Genomic DNA, 27065 nt, shown 5'->3' on the forward strand with positions numbered 1-27065 from the left:
TTTGGAAACTGTATTTAAGGATTATTTGTCATTTTTAAGGATTTTTAAGGCCTTAAATTTGGAAAAGCTAATTTAAGACATTTTAAGACTTTTTAAGGACCCGCGGTTACCCTGGCGCACCACACTTTGGGAATCCCTGGTTTAAAGCAACATCAGGATGCACATCAATTCAACATTAACAAAATATGAATTACACTAACCACTATCAAGTAAGTCAGTGAGTACTTTATGCCATTTGGCATAAAACCAGTTGAGTATTGAATCAGATTAGCCTATTAGCATTAGATGCTAATGGGCTAATCCGATTCAATTATTCATGCTAAACTAAAGACACAAATGGAATTGCCAGACTCAGAACGGCTGGACGAACAGAGAAAAGGTAAAACTCAACTGTTCCTCCCACTGTCTTTATGGGTGACCCCAAGAGGAAAGTTGACCATTGAGCAGGGTTGATGGTTTATCCCTTGAGGTCCACGTGACAGGGGTGAGGTGGTGCTCACTCCTCACCTCTGCCATATGGACCCAAGGGATGAACCATCAACCCTGCTCAATGGTCAACTTTCCTCGTGGGGTCCTACCCATTAGGACAGTGGGAGGGTTAACTCAATGAGAAGTGGAAAATGAACATATTTGCCCAAATGGTGGTGTGTTACTTTAACATCAACAATTAAAGAGCAGACAAATAGTAAATTACATTGTGGATGTGGACAATGCTCTAACAGAGTGAGCCATCTGAATCCATCACTCTTTCAGATTTTGAGTTACACATGTAACATCAGGTCATTTTTGACTCTGCAGCTTGGGTGATAGTTTAGACTCATCAAGACCAAGTAAGATTTTCTGCATGGACTCAAATGTGTTGGTCAGTCCCTTCGGATAATCTAAATGTAGGCATAGATGAGGCCGAACATTACCAGGACATGGTCGGGACATAGAAGGGGGTGCGCGGTTAAATAAGTTTGGGAACCACTGCTCTAGGATAACAGATTCTCACTGGGTCGTACGTAACTGGACTCTCGGCATCATCGGTGATGGTTGTCAGGAGGACAACTGCTGCATCCGAGGTCCGGCTCATTGGTATCATCCTTACAAAAATGAAAGGGAGATCATACACTAATCACATCTGAACTGAAACTCTGACTGTGGCCATTTTTATTTCAGTAGATTTTCATGTAAATAACAATAAATGCAGTCTGATAGACTCGTTTAGGGCTGGGCAACATGTCAAAGATTTATCGTTATCCAAGTTCTTGTCTCTCATCCAGATAATTTTTCCCATGTCAATAAATTTGATAATAAAAAAATGAAAAGATGTGTAAGTTGGCCACATTTATGTCCCTTTAAGAAGCTGTAGCACCTTGAGTCATGTAAAATTTTAGTCAATGTAATACATGAGACAGCCCCATCTAGTGGACAAATATTGTTGCTACGTATTCCTGTAGTTATCGCCTACTTATCGTTATCGAGGTGAGATCTTCAATATAAGTTGATATTGATTTTAGGCCGTATCGCCCAGCCCTACTCCTGTTCATTATGTTGCTTTGTGCTCTCATTTATGAATAAAGTGAGATGGCTTCCGTGTGTGCCAGTGTTACGCTAATGAAAGCTGCTTGAATTCTTTGCAGTGATTGTTGATTTTTCTCAGTGCCTTCAAGCCTGCCACACACGAGTGCCATCTGCTGAGCAAACAGCCTCGAATGACCGCTTGCTCAGCAGATACCTCGCCATGTGCGCCTGATTTTCACTGAGTTTTCTGCCTCATGAGACGCTGAGGTGAATATCTGACCAGTTAAGATATTTTCCGCCTCAAAGGGGTAAAAACTTGCCGTGTGCGCATTACCGAGCTGCTGGTTGAGCTGAAATATTCTAGTGGCCAACCAAAGCACGTTCTCCGCTCACATGACCCCAAGATGGCAGCCCCCTGTCTGCATGTCAGAAAAGAAACAAAACAGACAAGAGCTGGAAACAGAGGAAATGCCTATCCTTTTTTTGTTGACGAAACGTCGCTGCCACCGGCATTTCAAGGTTAGGAAAATATGGGTACAGTAGCTGGAAAGATGGACCAGGCAAGGAGTTTATGCCAATTTACTCCAAGACACACCTGGAAGACCCAGAATCCTTCCGAAAGGGTAATGGAAACAGTGGGCCCATCGATCCGCAAGGTACCGTTTTGTTTATTTTTCAGACACGCAGACAGGGTAAGGGGCTGTATCTGAATACATCTTGGGGTCATGTGAGTGGAAAACGTGCTTTGGTTGGCCACTAGAATATTTCAGCTCAACCAGCAGCTCAGTAGTGCGCACACAGCGAGTTTTTACCCCTGTGAGGCGGAAAATATCTAACTGGTCAGATATTCACCTCAACGTCTCGTGAGGCAGAAAACTCAGTGAAAATCAGGCGCACACAGCGAGCAATCTGCTGAGCAAACAGTCCTTCGAGGCCGTTTGCTCAGCTGATTGCTCTCGTGTGTGGCAGGCTTAAACATCTTGTCAAAGGTTTGTAGTTGAAACAATGGCACATTTTCCAAAATGTTCATGTGCGTTGTCCTTGTGTTGTCCTTATGCATAAATAAATAGAATGAATTGTTCAAATTTACAATACTGGGACTTACCACACATGTCCTCAAAAATCCAGAGGATTCCTCACGTAGATAGACAGGAAGGGCATGGAGAACAGTGGTACGCCTTGTGTGGACATCATGTAATTCCTAAGAAGATTAAGAGTGTAAATACTGTCAAGTTTACTAATCAAACTCAATGCCAAACTGCTCTGACCAATTTTCCAAGACAGTATTATCTGCATCTAAATCCAATGATAAACTGCTGAATTCAAAAGTTAACTTGAATTGTTTAACATTACATAATACGGAGGGGTATTAGGGCCACTGAAGAAGAAAAAAATTCTGAAAATAAATAAAATTAATAAAGTCAGAATTCTGACATTTATCTCAGTATTCAATTGTTTCCTTCAGTGGCCCTAATACTGCCTTATTGCCTAAGAGTATTAGAGTCACTGAAGAAGAAAAAAAGAATTGAGAAAAAGATTCAGATATTTTCAAAATTCTGGGATTTAAGTCAGAATTCTGACTTTTTTCATAAACCTAAAACAAAACAAACAAAAAACTATTTAGGAATTTTTTGTTAAAAAAACCCAAATCAAAACAAACAAAAAAATAAAAGCCTGAATTTTAAGATTTAAGTCAGAATTCTGATCCCCCCTCATAATCTTCCCCAATTTCCTTTTTTTTTTTTTTTTGTTTTAGGTACCAGTCAGAACTCTGAGATTAAACTCAGATTTATGACTTATTTTCTCAGAATTCTATTTTTTTTCTTCAGTGGCTCCAATACTCATAGCATAAAGACATTGCCTGTAAATTGTATATTCACCTGTGCATCATGGGCTTTGACAATGTCAGCCAAAGCATTTGCAGTCTTTCCAGTTTTGGAAGCTTTCTGTATGAATAAGGCCATCAAATGAGGAGTGTGTTGATCTAGCTGCGCATAAAAGGTGTTAGGACGGTTCTGGTTTGTGATTCGTTGAAACTCTGCATACACCTGCATTAATGAAAGAACAGTACAATAAAAACAATTATTAATTTATGATGAATGAAATACAGCAACGCTACACGCAATGTGAAATAGCATGGTCAAAGATAAAACCACATGAAAGAGCTGATCCACATTACCTCAGCTGGCATATGAAGAGCAGGCCAGAGGTCCATCAGCTCTTTCACAGGAGGGCAGGACATGACTCGTCTGTCGTCTCAAGGCAAATGTTGTCTGCATCATCCAGCTAATAACACATATGTTTCTCTCAGTCTTCTTTACTTCCTCAACAACAGCCTGCCTCATACAGCCCAGACTAGAGGGGTCTTCTCCTTGAGGAAAGTTAGGCAGGAAGTTCTGCACGCTTGGATGTTTGAATGGGAAGGTTCATTCTCTGGGTTTCTTTGGCTTCTTTTCCCAGCATTTATGGAGACCTCCTGACATCCAGCTCTTCTCTTCTTAGTCCTGTAATTTTCCTTTTTGAACTTGATGCTGTTTTTCCATCCATTCCAACCACTGTCAGATCCTGCTTCTTTTAAACATGATGTTTGCTCACAAGACCATTGCTATTTCTTTGTCACTAGGGTAAGCCTTGAACCTACTGTATATATGGTAGATGCCAGATTCTCTAAAATACAATGTTTTTGGTCTCTTGACAACTGAAGTCTTTCATTCTTTTCAAATTCAGTATTCCCATCTCTAAGTGTCAGCTCAATGTCAAATGGAAATTTGGGAATCTGAAAAGGACCTGGGGGCCATCTGCTTAGACGCTCTGGGGATGACACATCTGAAAAGGTATCAGTTGATGCAACAGAACGGGAATCCTGTGTAAGGGAAATATGAACACAGGATTTTTGTGGTAACTCCTCTATGTCAACAAGGCAAGTGAGCCTTCCATCAAAGTCTGGATCTTCGTATTTCAAATTGAAATCACAGTCAAGTTCCAGTTTTTCTTTTAAAATCTTAATCAGTTCATCAAAAGAGGCCGGACGGGAGTCAAGTTTTAATTTAATTACATTCGACAGCAAGTAGGATCATGTTTCGTGGGGCTTCAGCCGCCATCACTGTAATAAAGAAATGAAGAGATATTTAAGTTAAAAGCACCTTAATACAGAAAACATAGGGCTTTCATAAGTTTTTTGAATGTTAACAATCATGAATAACAACCTCTGTGCCAAAGCGACAGTTTTAAAAGACAAATCTGTATACATATATACATACATACATATATAGTCATGTTATTTAGAATGTGCCATCAAAAATACAGATTGTGAGAATTACTCACCAGTGTTCTTACTTCTGTCTCACTTGTATGAACCTCTTGGGGGTCAACAGCAGCATGCCATCAATCTTGTGTGCAGAGAGTGGGGTTGGATCATTGAAGTCTGACTGCAGATTCATAGACAGGCTTCCCGGTGTGGCCGACAGCTCATAGGAACGCAGATACTCTACATTTACACATCTACACCAGGAAGCATAATCAGTAGAGAAAAAAAACTTTGGTAATCACAAGGTAGATCTGTGTTAGTCAGCAAAATTTAGGCAGTCCTCCACTATATATGAAGCTATGTGAGGAGATTCAAGTGTAATTTGACTTATCCACACAAAGCTAAAACATAACATTTAAAGAAAAGAATCTGGAGCAACAGCGTACAGTAAGGACAAAATTACAACACAAAAATACTGTGAAATTAACAGAAACAGCGTTCTGCGGTTCAAGATATGTGCAACTGAGCACTAGTTAATTTGATGATAAAAACATTAACAAAATTTCGATGTATATGTGTGTATTAAATAAAACTTTTCACAAAAACTGACAAACTCCCGCCAGCGAACTGAACTTCCAGTTTTTTTTTTTGTCCTCAGAACATCACCTTTTAAAAAAACTATGGAGGGGACAAAAATGGAGGGAAGGAGGGAACATATAGCATCGAGATACAGCACCGCTTCGTCTCTTGCGGTCTCAATCCTCTTCTACGGTTAAAAAAGCAGGCTGCTTGCAAAGCTATGGCACAGGTGCTACGGGGAAAATAGTTTACAACACAGACTGATTTTTCATCGCTGAACAAGAGACCACTGCTCATTTACTTTTAATAAATGGACGTTTAAGTTTGACTTGGTGGTGCTGAGCTCCCGCTTTCATTTTTTTCTCAGAACGTCACGTTTAAAAAAAATACAATGGAGGGGACAAAAATGGAGGGAATAAGTCTCTAGAAGTCTAATAAAAAAGTATCTAAAGTAATGCTAACCTTCAATAATGAGAAAGCGCTGCTCGTTTCATTTAATAAACGGACTTTAGTCGCACACAACGTTAATAACACAGCTAACTTACACGATGACTTAGCATATTAGCTTGCTACGTGGCCAACATTACTCACCATGTCCGTCTTAAAAACATTTAAGCAACTTTTATGGTGGCTACTTACATTTAGCTCAGTGGTGCAGAAGCAGCGACTGTCAAGTGCAGAACAGAAGCGTGACCTCCGACGGTTAATGCACCTCCGACCCTGCTCTTCTTCTCGGTCTGCCCAGAAGCTTCGAGAGCCGACTGAGCAAATGCTACAAAATAAAAGCACTTCCTGTGCGTGTAATTTCACAATAATTCGTAATTTCATGCTTAATATGTTATTAAAATGTTATTTAGGACAGACAGACAGAGTACTTTCTTCATCCCTATGAAAATTATTTTTACAGAAGTCTAGTACCACTCAATACTCACACTTAATTGACTAGTTATTTCGAAATAAGGCAAAGATTCAAGCAAGGATAAACTTAATATGGAGGAAGTGAATATGTTAAACAGAAAGGACATGTCAAAAAAAAGGACTGATTTCAAAATATATAAAGCTTTACAACAGGATTTGACTGTTAAGAATACAGATATTAAAGAAAAATGGGAACTGGAAGTGAACATAATGATGACAGACGAGGAATGGGAGGAAACACTTGAAGCAGGCCATAAACTAACTAATAGTCTGTCTTGGAGGGAATTTGAATGGAAGGTGAAGGCGCATACTTTAAAACTCCACTTATCATGTCACGAATGTGAGAATGCTGTTTGTAGCTCAGCATTCAACACCATTGTTCCCTTTAAGCTGGACAGGAAACTGCAGGATCTAGGACTGAGCAGCTCCCTCTGCAGCTGGATCCTTAACTTTCTGTCTGACAGATGCCAGGTGGTCAGACTGGACGGCACCACCTCATCCCCCGTCACACTGAACACTGGTGCTCCGCAGGGGTGTGTGCTGAGCCCTCTCCTGTACTCACTCTACACCTACGACTGCACGGCCACGAGAAACTCCAACATCATTGTGAAGTATGCGGACGACACCACAGTGGTAGGTCTCATCACCAACGACGATGAGACGGCCTACAGGGAGGAGATCAGCGCCCTGACCCACTGGTGTCAGGACAACCGTCTCACCCTCAACGTCACAAAGACAAAGGAGTTGATAATGGACTTCCGGAGGAGCAGAGGAGTACACACCCCCATCACCATCAACGGCGACGCTGTGGAGAGGGTGAGCAGCTTCCGTTTCATTGGAGTGCATCTGGCAGAGGATCTTACGTGGTCAGTGCACATGGAAAATACGGTGAAGAGTGCACAGCAGTGCCTCTTCTTTCTCAGGAGACTGAAAAGATTTGACATGAGCCGCCGCATCCTCAGGACCTTCTATCGCTGTGCCATTGAGAGCATCCTCACTGGATGCATCTCCACCTGGTATGGCAACAGCACCGCTTACAACCGCAAAGCTCTCCAGAGAGTAGTGCGGTGTGCAGAAAGGATTATTGGAGGTGAGCTTCCCTCCCTCCAGGACATCTACAGGAAGCGGTGCCTGAGGAAAGCGGGGAGGATCATCAAGGACTCAAGTCACCCCAGCCATAAACTGTTCAGACTACTTCCATCAGGAAGGAGGTTCTGCAGCATCCGGTCCAGAACCAGCAGACTGAGAGACAGCTTTTTCCATCAGGCCATCAGACTGCTGAACACGGCGCAGACACCTCACCCTCACTACTGAAACTCCAACATTACACACTCCATACTGTACATTAATGCCACTGTTTTGCACATACCAACCTCTGTATATTTTATATCTCTTATCTTATTGTTTACTTTATTCGTTTGTAAAACACGTATATACACACTATACACACACTCACACGCACACACGTAGAACAATATATTAAAAAAATAATAATAATATACTTGCATAAACATTTAGTAATGTATATACATTACAACTTATACATATTATTACTTAGATTAGCCATTTTTATATTTTACTTGTTTTTACATTACTGTATTTTTGCATAACTCTGTTGCTGTGAAGCACATGTACTGTACCAGTGTACCTGCACATGTGACGTGACAAAAAAAGTGATTTGATTTAAATAGTAACGTTTAAAATTTAAGGCGAGGCCTGGGGATGGACTGTCCGATCTCGGGGGCAGAAGTTGCTGAGGTAGTCAAACAACTACACAGCGGCGGAGCCCCGGGGGCGGATGAGGTTCGTCCTGGGTATCTCAAGGCTATGGATGTTGTAGGGCTGTCATGGTTGACACGTCTCTACAACATTTCGTGGTCATCGGGGGCAGTTCCTAGGGAGTGGCAGACCGGGGTGGTGGTCCCCATCTTTAAGAAGGGTGACCTGAGGGTGTGTTCCAACTATAGGGGGATCACACTCCTCAGCCTCCCTGGAAAAGTCTACTCCAAGGTACTGGAGAGGAGGGTCCGATCGATAGTTGAATCTCAGATAGAGGAGGAGCAATGTGGTTTTCGTCCTGGCCGTGGAACTGTGGACCAGCTCTATACCCTTGCAAGGGTGATGGAGGGGGCATGGGAGTTTGCCCAACCAATCCACATGTGTTTTGTGGATTTGGAGAAGGCTCATGACCGTGTCCCCAGGGGCACCCTGTGGGGGACGCTCCAGGAGTATGGGGTGGGTGGCTTTCTGTTAAGGGCCATTCAGTCCCTTTACCAGAGGAGCGTGAGTTTGCTCCGCATAGCCGGTAGTAAGTCGGACCTGTTCCCAGTGAGGGTTGGACTCCGCCAGGGCTGCCCTTTGTCACCGGTTCTGTTCATCACTTTTATGGACAGAATTTCTAGACGCAGCCGTGGTGTGGAGTGTGTCGAGTTTGGTGGCAGGAGAATCTCGTCTCTGCTTTTTGCGGATGATGTGGTCCTCCTAGCTTCATCCAGCTCTGACCTTCAGCTCTTGCTGGGTAGGTTCGCGGCCGAGTGTGAAGCGGCTGGGATGAAGATCAGCACCTCCCAATCTGAGACCATGGTTCTCGACCGGGAAAGGGTGGCTTGCCAACTCCGGGTCGGGGGAGAGGTCCTACCTCAAGTGGAGGAGTTTAAGTATCTCGGGGTCTTGTTCACGAGTGAGGGTAGGAGGGATCGGGAGATCGACAGGCGGATTGGTTTGGCGTCTGCAGTGATGCGGACGCTGAGCCGATCTGTCGTGGGGAAGAGGTAGCTGAGCCAGAAAGCCAGGCTCTCGATTTACCGGTCGATCTACGTCCCAATCCTCACCTATGGTCATGAGCTTTGGGTAATGACCGAAAGAACAAGATCGCGGATACAAGCGGCCGAAATGAGTTTCCTCCGTAGGGTGGCCGGGCTCAGCCTTAGAGATAGGGTGAGGAGCTCGGACATTCGGGAGGGACTTGGAGTAGAACCGCTGCTCCTCCGGATCGAAAGGAGCCAGTTGAGGTGGTTTGGGCATCTGGTCAGGATGCCTCCTGGACGCCTCCCCGGGGAGGTGTTTCGGGCATGTCCTGCCGGCAGAAGGCCCCCGGGTCGACCCAGGACACGTTGGAGAGGTTACATCTCCAATCTGGTCCGGGAACGCCTTGGGGTCCTGCCGGAGGAGCTGGTGGACAAGGCCGGGGAGAGGACGGCCTGGAGCTCCCTAGTTGGGATGCTGCCCCCGCGACCCGGACCCGGATAAGCGGAGGAAGACGACGACGACGACGTTTAAAATTTATGCTGGAGAAAATGCGGGCTAGTGGGAGACTTTTCACATATACTTTTGTTCTGCCCTAAATTCATACCATTCTGGGAAGGTGTTAGGGAGAAATTGAAAGAACCTTGAAGGTGAAATTACAATTTAAGTTAAAATGGTTTGTACTGGGAATGCTATACCAAAATTCTTACACACATAATGGAGACATACATAATCAGAATTCTGCTTATGACTGCCAAGAAGTAAATTAAGGTTTTATGGCTGGACACAGAACCCCCAAGGGTGGCACAGTGGAGAGAGAGAGTTAGACAGGTCTACAAAATGGAACAAATTAATGCAAGACTATGACTGGGACTAGTGAAATTAGAAAAAATGTGGGAACCAATAAAACAAATGTTAGAAAGATAGTACTCTCATGTGAAAATTATTATTATAAATTTTTTAATGTATTTTTGTCTTTTGGGTGAGTTATTTAGCTAGATCAAAGTAAAATGTAGAATGTATTAGAGAGCAGATAAGATGAATACAGAGAAAGCTTGTCAGAACTATATGTACTGATTGGTGATTTGGTTAAGTTGGATAGATCTTATGGCCACAAGGAAATTCGAACTTTGTTCAGGGAAACACTGCCCTGGAGAGGGGAAGAAGAAACTCAAATGCATCTCCATGTAAATGTTGTCGTTCTAATTCAAAAATAAAAAGTTCCAAATATATATATATATATATATATCTATATATAGATATATATAGATATATATATATAATATATTATATATATATATATATATATATATATATATATATATATATATATATATATAACAACACTAAGAGAACTTTAATCAATCATAAATAACGTTGTTACCATGTTCCGAGAATGTGGTTCTAAAAATGTTCTCTAACAACGTTATGAGAACTTTCATCAATCATGATTAACGTTGTACAGACATTATAAGAAAGTGGTTCTAAGAATGTTTTCTAACAACACTAATATAACTTTAATCAATTATAAATAACGTTGTTACCATGTTCCGAGAATGTGGTTCTAAAAATGTTCTCTAACAACGTTATGAGAACTTTCATCAATCATGAATAACGTTGTACAGACATTATAAGAATGTGGTTCTAAGAATGTTTTCTAACAACACTAAGAGAACTTTAATCAATCATAAATAAAGTTCTTACCATGTTCCGAGAATCTGGTTCTAAAAATGTTCTCTAACAACGTTATGAGAACTTTCATCAATCATGAATAACGTTGTACAGACATTATAAGAACGTGGTTCTAAGAATGTTTTCTAACAACACTAAGAGAACTTTAATCAATCATAAATAACGTTTTTACCATGTTCCGAGAATCTGGTTCTAAAAATGTTCTCTATCAACATTATTAGAACTTTCGTCAATCATGAATAACGTTGTAAAGACATTATAAGAACGTGGTTCTAAAAATGTTTTCTAACAACACTAAGAGAACTTTCCTCAGTCATAAATAACGTTGTTACCATGTTCCGAGAATCTGGTTCTAAAAATGTTTTCTAACAACGTAATGAGAACTTTCATCAATCAATAATAAGGTTGTACAGACATTATAAGTATGTGGTTCTAAGAATGTTTTCTAACAACACTAAGAGAACTTTAATCAATCATAAATAACGTTGTTACCATGTTCCGAGAATCTGGTTCTAAATATGTTCTCTAACAACGTTATGAGAACTTTCATCAATCATGAATAACGTTGTAAAGACATTATAAGAACGTGGTTCTAAGAATGTTTTCTAGCAACACTAAGAGAACTTTAATTAATCATAAATAACGTTGTTACCATGTTCTGAGAATGTGGTTCTAAAAATGTTCTCTATCAACATTATTAGAACTTTCTTCAATCATGAATAACGTTGTAAAGACATTATAAGAACGTGGTTCTAAAAATGTTTTCTAACAACACTAAGAGAACTTTCATCAGTCATAAATAACGTTGTTACCAGGTTTCAAGAGTCTGGTTCTACAAATGTTCTCTAACAACGTTATGACAACTTTCATCAATCATGAATAACGTTGTACAGACATTATAAGAATGTGGTTCTAAGAATGTTTTCTAACAACACTAAGAGAACTTTAATCAATCATAAATAACGTTGTTACCATGTTCCGAGAATCTGGTTCTAAATATGTTCTCTAACAACGTTATGAGAACTTTCATCAATCATGAAAAACGTTATAAAGACATTATAAGAACCTGGTTCTAAGAATGTTTTCTAGCAACACTAAGAGAACTTTCATCAGTCATAAATAGCGTTGTTCCCATGTTCCGAGAAAGTGGTTCTTAAAATGTTCTCTAACAACGTTATGAGAACTTTCATCAATCATGAATAACGTTGTACAGACATTATAAGAACGTGGTTCTAAGAATGTTTTCTAGCAACACTAAGAGAACTTTCATCAGTCATAAATAACGTTGTTCCCATGTTCCGAGAAAGTGGTTCTTAAAATGTTCTCTAACAACGTTATGAGAACTTTCATCAATCATGAATAACGTTGTACAGACATTATAAGAACGTGGTTCTAAGAATGTTTTCTAACAACACTAAGAGAACTTTAATATATCATAAATAACGTTGTTACTATGTTCCGAGAATGTGGTTCTAAAAATGTTGTCTATCAACATTATTAGAACTTTCGTCAATCATGAATAACGTTGCAAATACATTATAAGAACGTGGTTCTAAGAATGTTTTCTAACAACACTAAGAGAACTTTCATCAATCATAAATAACGTTGTTACCATGTTCCGAGAATCTTGTTCTAAAAATGTTCTCTAACAACGTTATGACAACTTTCATCAATCATGAATAACGTTGTACAGACATTATAAGAACGTGGTTCTAAGAATGTTTTCTAACAACACTAAGAGAACTTTAATCAATCATAAATAACGTTTTTACCATGTTCCGAGAATGTGGTTCTAAAAATGTTCTCTATCAACATTATGAGAACTTTCATCAATCATGAATAACGTTGTACAGACATTATAAGAACGTGGTTCTAAGAATGTTTTCTAACAACACTAAGAGAACTTTAATCAATCATAAATAACGTTGTTACCATGTTCCGAGAATGTGGTTCTAAAATTGTTCTCTATCAACATTATTAGAACTTTCGTCAATCATGAATAACGTTGTAAATACATTATAAGAACGTGGTTCTAAGAATGTTTTCTAACAACACTAAGAGAACTTTCAGCAATCATAAATAACGTTGTTACCATGTTCCGAGAATCCTGTTCTAAAAATATTCTCTAACAACGTTATGAGAACTTTCATCAATCATGAATAACGTTGTACAGACATTATAAGAACGTGGTTCTAAGAATGTTTTCTAACAACACTAAGAGAACTTTAATCAATCATAAATAACGTTGTTACCATGTTCCGAGAATGTGGTTCTAAAAATGTTCTCTATCAACATTATTATAACTTTCGTCAATCATGAATAACGTTGTAAATACATTATAAGAACGTGGTTCTAAGAATGTTTTCTAACAACACTAAGAGAACTTTCATCAATCATAAATAACGTTGTTACCATGTTCCGAGAATCTTGTTCTAAAAATGTTCTCTAACAACGTTATGAGAACTTTCATCAATCATGAATAACGTTGTACAGACATTATAAGAACGTGGTTCTAAGAATGTTTTCTAACAACACTAAGAGAACTTTAATCAATCATAAATAACGTTTTTACCATGTTCCGAGAATGTGGTTCTAAAAATGTTCTCTATCAACATTATGAGAACTTTCATCAATCATGAATAACGTTGTACAGACATTATAAGAACGTGGTTCTAAGAATGTTTTCTAACAACACTAAGAGAACTTTAATCAATCATAAATAACGTTGTTACCATGTTCCGAGAATGTGGTTCTAAAATTGTTCTCTATCAACATTATTAGAACTTTCGTCAATGATGAATAATGTTGTAAATACATTATAAGAACGTGGTTCTAAGAATGTTTTCTAACAACACTAAGAGAACTTTCATCAATCATAAATAACGTTGTTACCATGTTCCGAGAATCTTGTTCTAAAAATGTTCTCTAACAACGTTATGAGAACTTTCATCAATCATGAATAACGTTGTACAGACATTATAAGAACGTGGTTCTAAGAATGTTTTCTAACAACACTAAGAGAACTTTAATCAATCATAAATAACGTTGTTACCTTGTTCCGAGAATGTGGTTCTAAAAATGTTCTCTATCAACATTATTAGAACTTTCGTCAATCATGAATAACGTTGTAAATACATTATAAGAACGTGGTTCTAAGAATGTTTTCTAACAACACTAAGAGAACTTTCATCAATCATAAATAACGTTGTTACCATGTTCCGAGAATCTTGTTCTAAAAATGTTCTCTAACAAAGTTATGAGAACTTTCATCAATCATGAATAACATTGTACAGACATTATAAGAACGTGGTTCTAAGAATGTTTTCTAACAACACTAAGAGAACTTTAATCAATCATAAATAACGTTTTTACCATGTTCCGAGAACCTGGTTCTAAAAATGTTCTCTATCAACATTATTAGAACTTTCGTCAATCATGAATAACGTTGTAAAGACATTATAAGAACGTGGTTCTAAGAATGCTTTCTAACAACACTAAGAGAACTTTAATCAGTCATAAATAACGTTGTTACCATGTTCCGAGAATGTGGTTCTAAAAATGTTCTCTATCAACATTATGAGAACTTTCATCAATCATGAATAACGTTGTAAATACATTATAAGAACGTGGTTCTAAGAATGTTTTCCAGCAACATTGTGAGAACTTTCATCTATCACAGATAATGTTGTGAAAACGTTCCGAGTATAAGGTTCTATGAATGTTTTCAAACAACATAATGAGAACTTTCATCAGTCATGAATAACGTTGTTACGACGTTCCAATAATGTGGTTCAAAGAATGTTTTCTTACAAACATTGTTAGAACTTTCATCAGTCATGAATAACGTTGTTACGACGTTCCAATAATGTGGTTCAAAGAATGTTGTCTTACAAACATTGTTAGAACTTTCATCAACCATAAATAACATTGTAAAGACGTTACAAGAACATGGTTCTAGGAATGTTTTCTTTCAGCATTTTGAGAACTTTGATCAATCACAAAAACATTATATACACGTTCAAAGAACGTTGTTATAAAAACGTTTCCTATCACCGTTATGAGAACTTTCATCATGCAGAAATAATGTTGTTACAACGTTCTTATAACAATCTTCTAAGAACATTTTCTGTCAACGTTACAGCAACATTAATAACGTTCAAAGAACATTTTGAAAACATTACTTTAACAACGTTATGTACTAACATTAAAAAAACTTTTAAAGAATGTTAGCGAAAGTTATGGGAACGTTCCCTGTTAGCTGGGACATGTTCTGAACCTATCATGACTTGTTTGACTGTGTCTCTGCTGATTGGACCATGGGTCTGTTTGCACAGTTTTGTGTCTGCTCTGGTTTTGTACAGGACATACACAGCCCAGCACCCTAAAAAATTGCCACCTGGATTTAACTGAATAAATAGGTGCAAGTCTCCTATTGGATAATTACTGCATGGGCGATCATCTTTCAGCTGGCAACAAGTTATTTAACCTCAACTGGTGTAATGAGTTGTTTCTCATTTCTTCAACAATCATGTGAAAAGACACATCTGGTGGTCGTGGTAAATATGTTAGTCTGTTTGAGAAGGGTCAGATCGTTGGCGTGCATCAAGAAAAGAAAGCATCAAAGGAGATGCAGAAACAACTAAAACTGGGTTAAGAACTGTCCAACGCATTATTAAAAAGTGGTCTGATGAGTCCAGATGGAGCCTGTTCCAGAGTGATGGGTGCATCAGGGTAAGAAGAGAGGCAGATGAAGTGATGCACCCATCATGCCTAGTGCCTACTGTACAAGCCTGTGGGGGCAGTGCTATGATCTGGGGTTGCTGCAGTTGGTCAGGTCTAGGTTCAGCAACAGGATGTGCTCCAAGAATGAGGTCAGCTGACTACCTGAATATACTGAAGGACCAGGTTACTCCATCTTCCCTGATGGCGCCAACATATTCCAAGATAACAATGCCAGGATTCAACAGGCTCATGCAGTGAAAGAGTGGTTCAGGGAGCATGAGACATCATTTTCACACATGGATTGGCCACCACAGAGTCCAGACATTAAACCCATTGAGAATCTTTGGGATGTGCTGGAGAAGGCTTTGTGCAGCGGTCAGACACTACCATCATCAATGCAAGATCTTGGTGAAACATTAATGCAACACAGGATGGAAATACTGTAAATCTTGTGACAATGCAGAAGCTCATCGAAACAACGTCACAATGAATGTGTGCTGTAATCAAAGCTAAAGGCAGTCCAATGAAATATTAGAGTGTGTAACCCTTTTTATGGTGGCAACTTTATTATGGCTGGGCGGTGTATTACACAGGACTCCTGTTTTGAGTCACAGATCTTTGTTTAACTTTTGTTTAGACTCACGGTTACTGCTGATGACAGCCCAGTTGTCCTGAACCTTCATAATCACGCCCTGTCTGTTTTAGACCAGTCAGAGGGCTAATATTATAAATTTAGAAATATTCACATGTTGAGTAAAAAAAAAGGCTCACATGCATAAATGCAAATGCTCAGGTTGGTCATGCAATGACAGAGAATTTAGAAGAGCTCATATCTGTTAAAGAGCTGATTTCCCTGAAAAGTCTGACAGTGACAAGCAGATAACAAGCACTACCTTCTATTCAACCCTCCCACTGTCGCCATGGGTGACCCCGCCAGGAAAGTTGACCATTGAGCAGGAGTGATGGTTTATCCCTTGGGTCCATGTGGCAGGGGTGAGGAGTGAGCACCACCTCACCCCTGCCACATGGACCTCAAGGGATAAACCATCAATCCTGCTCAATGGTCAACTTTCCTGGCGGGGTCACCCATGGCGACAGTGGGAGGGTTAAAATTACATTATGTGAACCTCGTCTCTCATGCCATCTATCAATATTCAAAGAGATGTTTGTTCATTAATTAAATAAAAACAAGGTAATATGACTGATATTACTGTGATGAACTAAACACTTAGAAAGACCTAAAAGTTAAAGATCCCCATTTAACCTTCTTCAACACTTACCTATGATAAATAACACTTCCACTAGGATGTCACTGACGATGGTGGAGCGCGCAGCTGTGAAGGAGTCTTCATGTGGCCAGAAGCTGACATTGTAGGGCACCGTGACAGCCACGTAGAAGGTTGCCAGTAGAATGAGCCAATCCCACAGAGTCTTTGATATGCTGTAGTGGAGCAGGATGAAGCATGACTTCTTCACTTCTGCCACCTTGTATTCTGGGACTGAATTCTTGTCAATCATGTTCTGTAAGACAACAGGAGTGTTTCATCTGAATGAAGACAAAACAAATGTGCTTTAATGATCTGAAGTTTCTTAATCAAACCCGGGATAATTTTTTTGACATTCATATATATATATGATATATCTTAATTAACTATAGATCATATTATTTATATTGGTTATGATGCCCATCTGTGGTGGTGCGACAGTCTGCATAACGTTGATTGTGGCTGCACCTGTTGGAGCAAATATTTCCTGCTTGGTGAATCACTACAGTGGTTATTGGCTGTCTGGTTGTATTTATTTGGTGAGGTGTCTAACAGATAGGTTTTAATAATAAACGTCTTCAACTTTTAACAATGTATTCAAGCTCTTTTTTAACGTTTGCCATTTTGCCCGTTGTAATAATGCCCCTTAAACTTAGTCACAGACTTAAAACACCAACAAAATGTCCCTTCCAACTGCATTCACACTTTCTCCATAGCTACTCCAGGATGGCCTTTGGGACCCTCCCCCGACTGTTGCACAATTAAAACGGTGCAACAAGTGTTGCATTCAGGCACACTCGGACACTTGAGCTCCTCTTAAGATACCCTTTGATTGCACTAGAATAATAAGTAGTGTTTTTTGTTCATTTTGACACCTGGAGAAAGAAAAGTGCAAACCTTTAGGATATATGATTACATTGTTGTTCAATAATTTTTTTTCATATTTAGTTTGTTTAATAGGCTACAAATAGAATTTTTCAGGCAACTAATAAGAGATTTTTCTTTCTTTTTGATTTTACAAGCTTGTTTTTAAATTGAAATCTATGGAAGTAGTAGTTTTAGAAATTCATATTACAAGATAGTTCCTTATTCTTTTCCTGGTGACTTTGTGGTTTCATATTTTACTATATCTGAAAATATATCTGAGAAAAAAATGTATTTTGTGTACCTTTGACATTTGCTATTTAAATCAAGACATGTTCAAGGGTGAAATAAAATAGTTTTGTGGATACAGTTTTTTAGGTTGGGTAATTCCCTATTTTTGCCACAGATTATTTATCTTTGTACCTCTGCTGTAAGAGTTTTTGAGAGTTTTATGTTTGCAGCATTGCTAATGACAGCTTTTAAGAATTGCTACAGTCTGCAAATATAAAGCTAACTTGAAGTAAAATTCCTATGCGAAGAAGAAACCAGAAAAGTTTGCCTAGTCTAGATTAAAACCCTTTTTTTTTCCTGTCAGGATATTTCATTCTAGTGAAAAGTATGCTGATAATACTTGACTCATTTATGGTATTGCTTTTGCAGGTGTGTGTGTGTGTGTGTGTGTGTGTGTGTGTGTGTGTGTGTGTGTGTGTGTGTTTAGGTAGAAGGAAATAGATTGGTTATGATTGGTAGCGCGACTCGTGTTGCGAAGGACCACAGTCACCAATTCTTGTCATGTGTCTTGCCCATGTATGTTTGATCTCTGAATTGTGTGTACTGAAACTCTAATTTCCCTCTGGGATTAATAAAGTTTTGATTGATTGATTGATATATTTAGGAGTTCTGCTATTAATTTAAGGCAGTAGCTCTACTGTAACGTCTGTCATAAAGACAAGGAAAGTTATGCTGCTCAAGAAAAACTGGAATAAATACAAGAAATTTGTGTAGTACCATGTAAAATTTTAAGACCCAGTGTAGGTCACAGTGAAGCTGTATTTGGGTCTGAACCAGCCAGTTTGGGACTCATGAGGTGACATGTAGAACCACACAAATGAACTGTTAATATTTCCACTGAAGACAGCAGAAGTCTGAACCTTAATGTGTTATTTATACAAAAAACACATAAAATAAGCTGCATAAATAAACAACCTGATAACCAGCCGGTCACGAGGTGGGTTCTAGTGAACGTAGATGATGATCACATGGACACTAGCTGCCAGATTTGCACAAACACACAACAAAAATGTCAGCATGCTCTTTTGTGCGATAACCGCTGATTATTCACTGGGGCAGCAACTCAGGTGAAAAATATGTGGCAATGCTGCTGATAATCTCTTCACGACAGTCACCCATAGACAGTCATCATCCTTTTAAATGACTCTGCAGTAACAATATAAATGAACGGAGACAAAACTGTGGCCAGTGAGGAGGAAACGTATTGCCATTAAAGGGGCTTAATCATTTCATACACGGCTGAACTCCAGCCATCCAAATGTCATTAGTGCTTAGGTCTCAGGTGGCTCAGTGGTTCACCTTATTAGTACCAGGATGGATCGCCTTTTGGCTTCAGAACTGTTTTAAAGGCTAAGTTCACTGAGAACCATTTTTTACTTGTTACTTTTGAAATACAGTCGGTCACTCTGAATTTCACATGTAGACTAAATGTGAAAATAGTCTTCCACTACCTATTTTCTGAATCAGTCACCAACAAAAAATAGACGGGGAAACACTGGAATTAGAAAAGCCTTGACAATTGCACGTCAGATTGAACATTTAACATGCATGGGCTCACTCGTCTTGGCTCATGATGGGGAAGGATGCTTTTGTAGCATTCAGTAGAGAGTAGTGCTCCTCTCGGCAAATAGAAGCTAACTTAGCATTAGCAACTCCACTACATGGCAGAACTCCTTCAGACTCGTGTTATTTGTGGAGATAAAACATCAACGTTGCAATGTAAACTGGGCCAGAGGTAGAGTTGTGCTGCTGTTAGCCAATCAGAGGAGTGATGTCCAAATACCAGGAAATAAGACTCAAAATCCTGCTATCTTCTGCTCACCACTCCACTGGCTCACTTGTAGATCCTGAAACAGGAGGGAGTCCAAAGTCCAAACATTACACCACCAGAAGCAGCCAGAAGCATTGATGCAAGGCAAGATGGATCCATTTCTTCATGTTGGTAACACAAAATTCTAACCCAACCACCTGAAATTTGCAGCTGAAATCCAGACTCATCAGACCAGGAAAGGTGTTTCCACTCACTCCTGTCCATTTCAGTTTCCTGTTCCCATCTGCGTCCAGGTTCAACGTGTTGTGGTTCAGAGATGCTGCTCTGCAGACCGTAGTTGGAACCGGTGACAGATCAGAACCACTAGGCCAGACAGGTAGAGAGGTGCGCTCTGTATTACTGCCAGCATATCAAAAACCTCATACAACCGCTGGACTTTGGTACAGTCCAATCACCAAGAGATTTGTCACATAATGTTCCCAGTTTTTTGTGTTTTCAGGGTTATAGAAGAATTGTGGCCAAATGAATGAAAATGTTTCATTATTTTTAAATATCTTACACCAGAGACCAAAATACACTTTTAACCCTGACCCTGACCATCCAATCACAGCAGTGGAAAAGCCATAACTGGATGGAGACTTGTATGACAAAACATCAGCTGCTCTTCAAGAACCAGAGTCCTAGAGATAACGGTTCCAACTTCACCTCCCAATAAGCTTTAGACGTCATTGATATAGACACTAGGGGCTGCATGACTTATTTTTTTTAAAGTCGACTGACAAGTAATGAAAATCGTGTCGACTTTGACTAGTCATTGATGACGTCATACACCTGAAGCGGCGCGGGGGTCGGTTGGTTCGCCGGAGTTTTTTTTGACAATTGAAATTGCGCCCACATTTCCAAAGTTAAACACATTTCTTTTAACAACGGTAGTTTCTGCTTCAGCCCCCCCCCCGTGCAGCGGCCGCAAGCTCACTGATGTGCCTGCAGCCTCTCAGAGATCCTGCTGCTATAAACATTAAAATAATTATTTCAATTTCTGTTCTTCACTTCTGATGACCTTCAATGGTGTCTGTTTGTTGCAACCACCAGGTACAAAAACTAACTTGTTTTTATTTGACTATTTTTCTGTCCGTCTCTGTTTATTATCTTCCTGCATCTCCTCTCAATCCTAAAGAGAAACTAGGCTACTACATGGGTTCATATATATTCACCTCATGAGTTACCTTTGAACTGCAGTTCTGAAAGATCTACCGACCGCAAAAACAGCGGGGTGCACACCGGCCGCACCGGTGAGGTGCGTCACTGGAGGACAAAACAGGTGATGCGCTCCGCTCCACAGCAGCGAAACGCATCAGGCACAAATTAAAGACAGAAAACATAAAAGGATATGAGCCGACATGAATGATTGCATGTTAAATTTGTTTTTGAGGTGGCAACACCTAATTTGATAATGTTACTGTGGCCTTACCCAGGATGCAGATGTCTGGAGCGTGTCAACAATCAGAGCTTTGCATGCACAAGCTGGTTAAGGTTAGGATGGGGGGTGAGGGGAAGGTTAAATTGTAATAGGGTAAAGGTCACAATTTGGTTAAATGTCCGTTTTACGGCGGGTGTCAGTACCGATGCTCTGGCACAGCGCTTGCCTCCCGACGCGCAGGAGCTCGTCACCTGCTGTCTTTTCCGAGGACTACATCTTGCCGGTCATTATCACGTGACAGCAGTCGATGACAGGCATAAAAAGTCACTACAGAGCAGAGAGGTCGACTAGTTGACTAGTTCATACAACCCCTAATAGACACACAATCCATGAAGGGCTAACAAAATTCCATGTGGCTTTAGCAGCAAACAGTAACCGCTGTAACGTCTGTTTTCATATTCATGCATGTGTGCAACAACTTCAAATGCCTATGCACACCACTGTTTTAATTCTGAGTGCAAAAAAGCCTGTGAGCAAGCACGCATTCAGCTGGAGCTGCTTACCAATGTGCCTTGGATTGATTACAGGAGCTGCAAGCTCATTAGATGACAACATTAACAATAGCAGACAGATAGCATCTCAGAGTAGTTGTACTGCAGCAACCATCAAAGAAAGAAAAGAAAAAGTTGAACATGTTTCACATCAGGAATCAAATCAGATCACTTTGTATTTGTAGCTCAGCATCAAAAATGACTGCATGTTAAAGCACTTCTGTCTCTGTCTTTCTGTTAACGGTTTTGTGCAAAGGTCTTTTGACTGTGTCTATGTGTATTCAAGCTCTTCCTCACCTGACAGAGCAGTGATCTGCAAATAAAGAACCAGTCAGAATAGATACGACTGGACGGCTGTGGAGGAGGAGAAGGAGGAGGACTAGATTGTTAGCTAACCGAAATAGCTGAAATTCAGACACTGAGGAAGACAAATAGAAAGACAAAAGTCTATTAAAGTAAAGGGTCCTGGTGGGCGTATATTGATTGATTCTTTCGTTTTAGAAAACATAGCAATGCCTGTAGCAGATTGTCTGTTAGAATAAGAATGATTCAGACTCACATTTTAACTGAAACAATATAAAAATATACTAATTGTAGTTCTTTGCCTAGAAATCTAGAACAACCATAGCAGTAGCACAAAGATTTAGCACTGCAGGTTGGTCCAGCCATGCTCCATTGTAGCTTCAGCAGGTCTGCCATTGGCTCAGCTAGGTTTAGGCCAGGCCAATTATGCCGCTCTTTATTTGTACAGAGATATTGGCCATTTTCTGAAACTCAAGGTACATCCTTGTGTATCTGAATATGTTCTTGGCAAGGACTCCAGAAAGTCCATTTTCCTGAGTACCGGAGGACGAGGACAGCATTTGGAACAGGACCGTACTCCGTTGTGCCATGGCAACAAGCGTTGTGTGATGCTACGGTCAAAAAAACCAAACTGACATTGTTGCAAGCTCTCGCTGGCCAGAAACAATGGGGGTAATAAACGAAGTCATAAGGAGCACAAAGATAAGCGAGAGCCTGTTGCTGCGAGTGGAATCAGGCAGGTGATAAGGAGGAGTGGTCCAACTGAAAAGGAAGTAGCACAGGAGGTGGGAAAGAAGAAGGCCAACTGAAGAGACATCTCAGGATGTGAAAGTCCTCTGTGGGGGAGTTTTGGACTTTGGGTGAAACCGAAACCAGCTTACAGATATAACGATCATATGGGTTTGGCTGTCTTGTGTTTGACTGAGATATGTAACTGACAAATGATTACATTGTTTGGCTGTCTCATGACTGGTTGATATATTGACTCACTATGGAAAACGTTTGGCTTGGCAGTTTTTAGGATGATATATAAAGAGCAGTTAGAAGTAGTTAAAAAGGTGGTAGAGAGTAAGAGAGTAGAAGTCGTCCTCCGACGAGAGGAGTGAGAGAGAGTGACAGTTAGAGTTGACACAAGTCGACGAAGTAGCAGCGACAGTTGCAAGAAGAGAGAGCAGTTATTCTCAGGAAGCTTTTTAGAAGTAGCATCCTCCTAAGGGGATTTGTTAATCTTAGATTTACTCTTTTTTGTATTTTTAAATTTTGAAATAAACTTTTTGGAAAAAGAATCCTCGATCTCGATTCTTAAAGGTCTCTTTTTTAGCCTTTGAGCGGGAGCCCCGACCAGATCTGGTAGCAAGAGGTAAGCCACCTTAAATTGTTTGTTCCTGTGCTCCAGGACTTGTTTCAGGTTGGGACAGATTAAGAAAAGATACCTTAGGTAATGGGAGCTAGTCTCTCCTCCTCCCTCCTGCAGTGGGACATCCTAAGGATTATAAACCATAATGGTTCGTTGGTTCAAACAGGCTCTGTTCTGCACGTGTGAAAAAGTTTCTGTTTAGCGTGGGAAGGAACCATTTCAAAGGGTGGATTAATTAGATTAATTGATAAATCCATGTTAGCCTGATCAACTAACAGGAATCATTTTCTATTTACCATCGCCCACATATGCTGACAGAGGTGCAAATTAATCCTGATAGGACCCAAATAATAGTCAGCTGGATGGCCTCCAGTAAACTTTCGCCCTAGTTTTTAAAACCATTAAATAACGGGAAATTAAAAGGAAAGTGTGTTGTCACAGAAGAACAAGTACGGCAATCTCCATTCCACCTTAAAATAGAAAACGAGTTCTAATTAGGGAGTCCAAACCAGGGTCTGTACAATAAAACTTACCTGCGGCCTCATTACCCTGAAAAAGCAGCGTATTCTAAGGTTCTGACGGAACCACTAAAGTACACGCTCGCGACGGTGGCACAGGAGTTAAGTGCTCGCCCCGTAATCGGAAGGTTGCAGGTTCGAGGCCCGCTCAGTCTGTCGCTGTCATTGTGCCCTTGGGCAAGACACTTAACCCACATTGCCTGCTGGTGGTGGTCGGAGGGACCGGTGGCGCCAGTGCTCGGCAGCCTCTCCTCTGTCAGTGCGCCCCAGGGCAGCTGTGGCTACATCGTAGCTCATCCCCACCAGTGTGTGAATGGGTGAATGACTGATTGTGTTGTAAAGTGCCTTGGGGGGTTTCAAGAACTCTAGAAGGCGCTATATCAAATACAGGCCATTTACCATTTACCATAACATAAAAAGTAAAGTCTAGTTTGTCCCTCAAAAAAACAAATTAACAATGAATACATATTATTTGTATAATATTTGGTCCACTTTTCAACTAAATTTATAAAATATCAGCATTGTCTGCTGCTAAATTAAGAAAAAAGTTCATTTTTCATTCAAACAAAGCAAGGCTGCTTTTATTTTGATTGAGGGATAGCTGATTCGCATGTTGAGGGATCATGAAGCAAATTTTACAGGTTACACACAATTATTTACAATAACAGACAACTTTAAATTTCTTTATTTGAATTTCTTTTTTTTTTTTTTTTTTTTTTTTTTTGTTTTTTAACGTGTCCTGTCTGGCTGTGAAGCAAGCAGAATTGATGTCTGAATGCTGGTAACAAGCCTTACAGTTTTACTCTCAGGTGGAGCATCAGAGCATCTGCTTTTAATGTCTCAGGTGGAGCATCAAAGAGTCTGCTTTTAATGTCGCACCTGATATTTAAAACTTTATTGTTATTGTTTTTGAATGCTTTGTAATTTCGACCAGACACGGAGACAGAGGTGAAAGAGAAAGGAAAAGAGAAAAGGTGGGGAGAGAGGGGGTTAGGTGGGGGGGGGGGGGGATTCAACAAAAATAAACAATAATGAACAAGAGTCTGCTTCTAGACCTGCAAAATGAGACGAGAAAAAAGCAAAACATAACAAAAAAATGGGACACAACACCAATATAACAAAATCAAGCTATCACTGCGTCAACTTGATGAAGAAATATATAATCAATCATTGTTTAACTAAACAGTCACACGATAATATACCACAGTGCATTGAGTGCCCACCATAGTCTTAAGACATGTGTTGAACGTGCCCAAGCCCATACTTATGAGAGCACCATGTGAGCACCTGTGTGTGTACACGCGCTTGTTTATGTAAGGTTTATCTATAGGAGCGTCCAATAGAGAGTGTGAGGGACCACAGATCTGCCCCCCAAAGACGCGTAGGAGACGGGGGGGAGCTCCAAGTCCCAGAGATCCAGGCGCTGCCCCAGAACACAGGAACCCCAAGGAGCCCGCAACCAGAAAGGCCCCCGCCCCCCTCGAGAGGCACAGAGGATCGCCCCGGGGGGCCACAACCAGCAGCCGGCAGAGCCCCGGGAGATATCAGCGGCAAGTCCTCAGGCCTGCCCGCAGCCTCCCACCCCCTAGCCGGCCGAGTCCGGGACCCAGCGACCCGGGACCCAGGGGCGACCACCCCCGCCGGGGACCCAGCAGAGCCCAGGGACCCAGACCCCCCCAGGCCGCCACCGGGATTGATCAGGCAGATGCCAAAAATCTTAAACTCCCTGACCCGGGAGCCACGAACACTCAGGCAGACCAAGGCATCACACCCACACCAGGTGTGACAGGGGGGAGGGGAGACGATTTGAATTTCTGATATAAAACTCTACAGGTATGAGTTTTCCCCTCTAACATTAGGAGTGTAACGTTTGCAGCGCAATGCATTATGGCATACTTTGTTGTCCCAAGTCCACAGAAGGATGCATCAATGCATCCTCGATACAATGGCTGGAGCAAGAACACATCTGGGAGCTTTGAACGAGCTTGCCATGATGCGTACTTAGAATTGGAACAGTTCTTGGACCATCATTCATGACGTTTCACAAGGACGCCAGTACACAAGTTCAGACAAGTACGCATATTGAGAAATGGCCATGGAGTTGGCTTAGCACCACCGGTGCAATGGAGAAAAACTACAAAAATGGTGGTGGCTCAGGAACTCGTTTGAAACGGCTTTGGCATCAACTTTGGATGATTTGGACATTAAGACAGGAGCAGATAGAGGTAATTAAGTCCTTTATTTTGAATGAAGACAACGTATGGTGGATTGCCACAGTCGCTGATTTCTGTAATGATGAATAAGTCACAGTGTTTCTCTGATGGGTCCTAAAAAGCACATTCCTACATCCTATCATGGTACTTTTTTGGGGGGCTTTACATCTTTGGTTGAGCACAAGCCACATGAGGCAGAAACAGAGTTGAGTTGAGAATGACAGATGGAGAGAAAAAAAAGTGGCATAGCAGCAGAGAACTAGGAAAAACCACCACCAGCAGGAAATATGAAGATGACAGATAAAATCAACTCCACTTGAAATTTCCCTTAACAACAAAGTCTCCATACACGGTAGGTATACACACACACATTTCTCTCCTGTCACGTGGAGTTGGGTTTAAAACAGGAGCAGCAGGAGGTAGGCAGATTCAAAGCAAAGAGAGCTTTAATGAAACTTAGGAAAAACTAAGAAAGGTGCTGCAGAGCTAAGAATCCAAATTGTTGACATAACATCCAACAATAATTACACAAGGATTAAACAGGATGGCAACAATCGGAAAGGGGTGCGGTTATAGTTAATTAAAAACACAAGAAAATAATAGAACAGATGAACTTCTTGAATCATTTCACATTTGCTTCACTTTGTAATCCTACTGCTCAATAAAACTAAATGTATATTGTTGGATTTGTTTTAGCAGTAGTTGGAAACAGATGGAAACAAATTTCCACGGACATTTCCAAATGTCCTTCACAAAGAGTTTACAGGAGACAGTGAGCTCTGACTGAGAGAATAAAAGAGAAATAAAACAACTTTGTTTTGCTGTTCCACCCTGTAGATGTTCTTCTTACACTTTATTCTTTTGTTCAATGACAGAATATTTATGGTAGATTTAACCTAAAGACAAACTGGACGGAAGGAAGCTTTGGTGTGCTTGAAGTTACAGATGTTTTTTTTTTGTTGCCAACTGCTCCTCCCCAGAGACACAGAGCACATAAGGAGTTATCAAAAATCAAAAAGACCCCATAGGGCAGGTTTCTGGAAGGGTGTCACACCCTGTCTTGTCTCCCCGTTCTGTTTAGTCATGTGTCCATGTTAATTGCT

At 40.4% G+C, this 27065-nt stretch overlaps 1 protein-coding gene across 1 annotated transcript in view; it reads right to left on the minus strand.

Moving 5' to 3' along the window:
• kcnh4b (potassium voltage-gated channel, subfamily H (eag-related), member 4b) overlaps positions 1–27065 on the minus strand; it is an 80328-nt gene that overhangs the window by 35272 nt on the left and 17991 nt on the right. The window contains exon 5 of the mRNA XM_015963078.3: positions 16690–16930. Coding sequence (XP_015818564.3) covers positions 16690–16930 — 241 coding nt within the window. The remainder of the gene's footprint in view (positions 1–16689; positions 16931–27065) is intronic.

This window comes from Nothobranchius furzeri, chromosome 16, assembly GCF_043380555.1.
Source record: "Nothobranchius furzeri strain GRZ-AD chromosome 16, NfurGRZ-RIMD1, whole genome shotgun sequence".
NCBI lineage: Eukaryota > Metazoa > Chordata > Actinopteri > Cyprinodontiformes > Nothobranchiidae > Nothobranchius > Nothobranchius furzeri.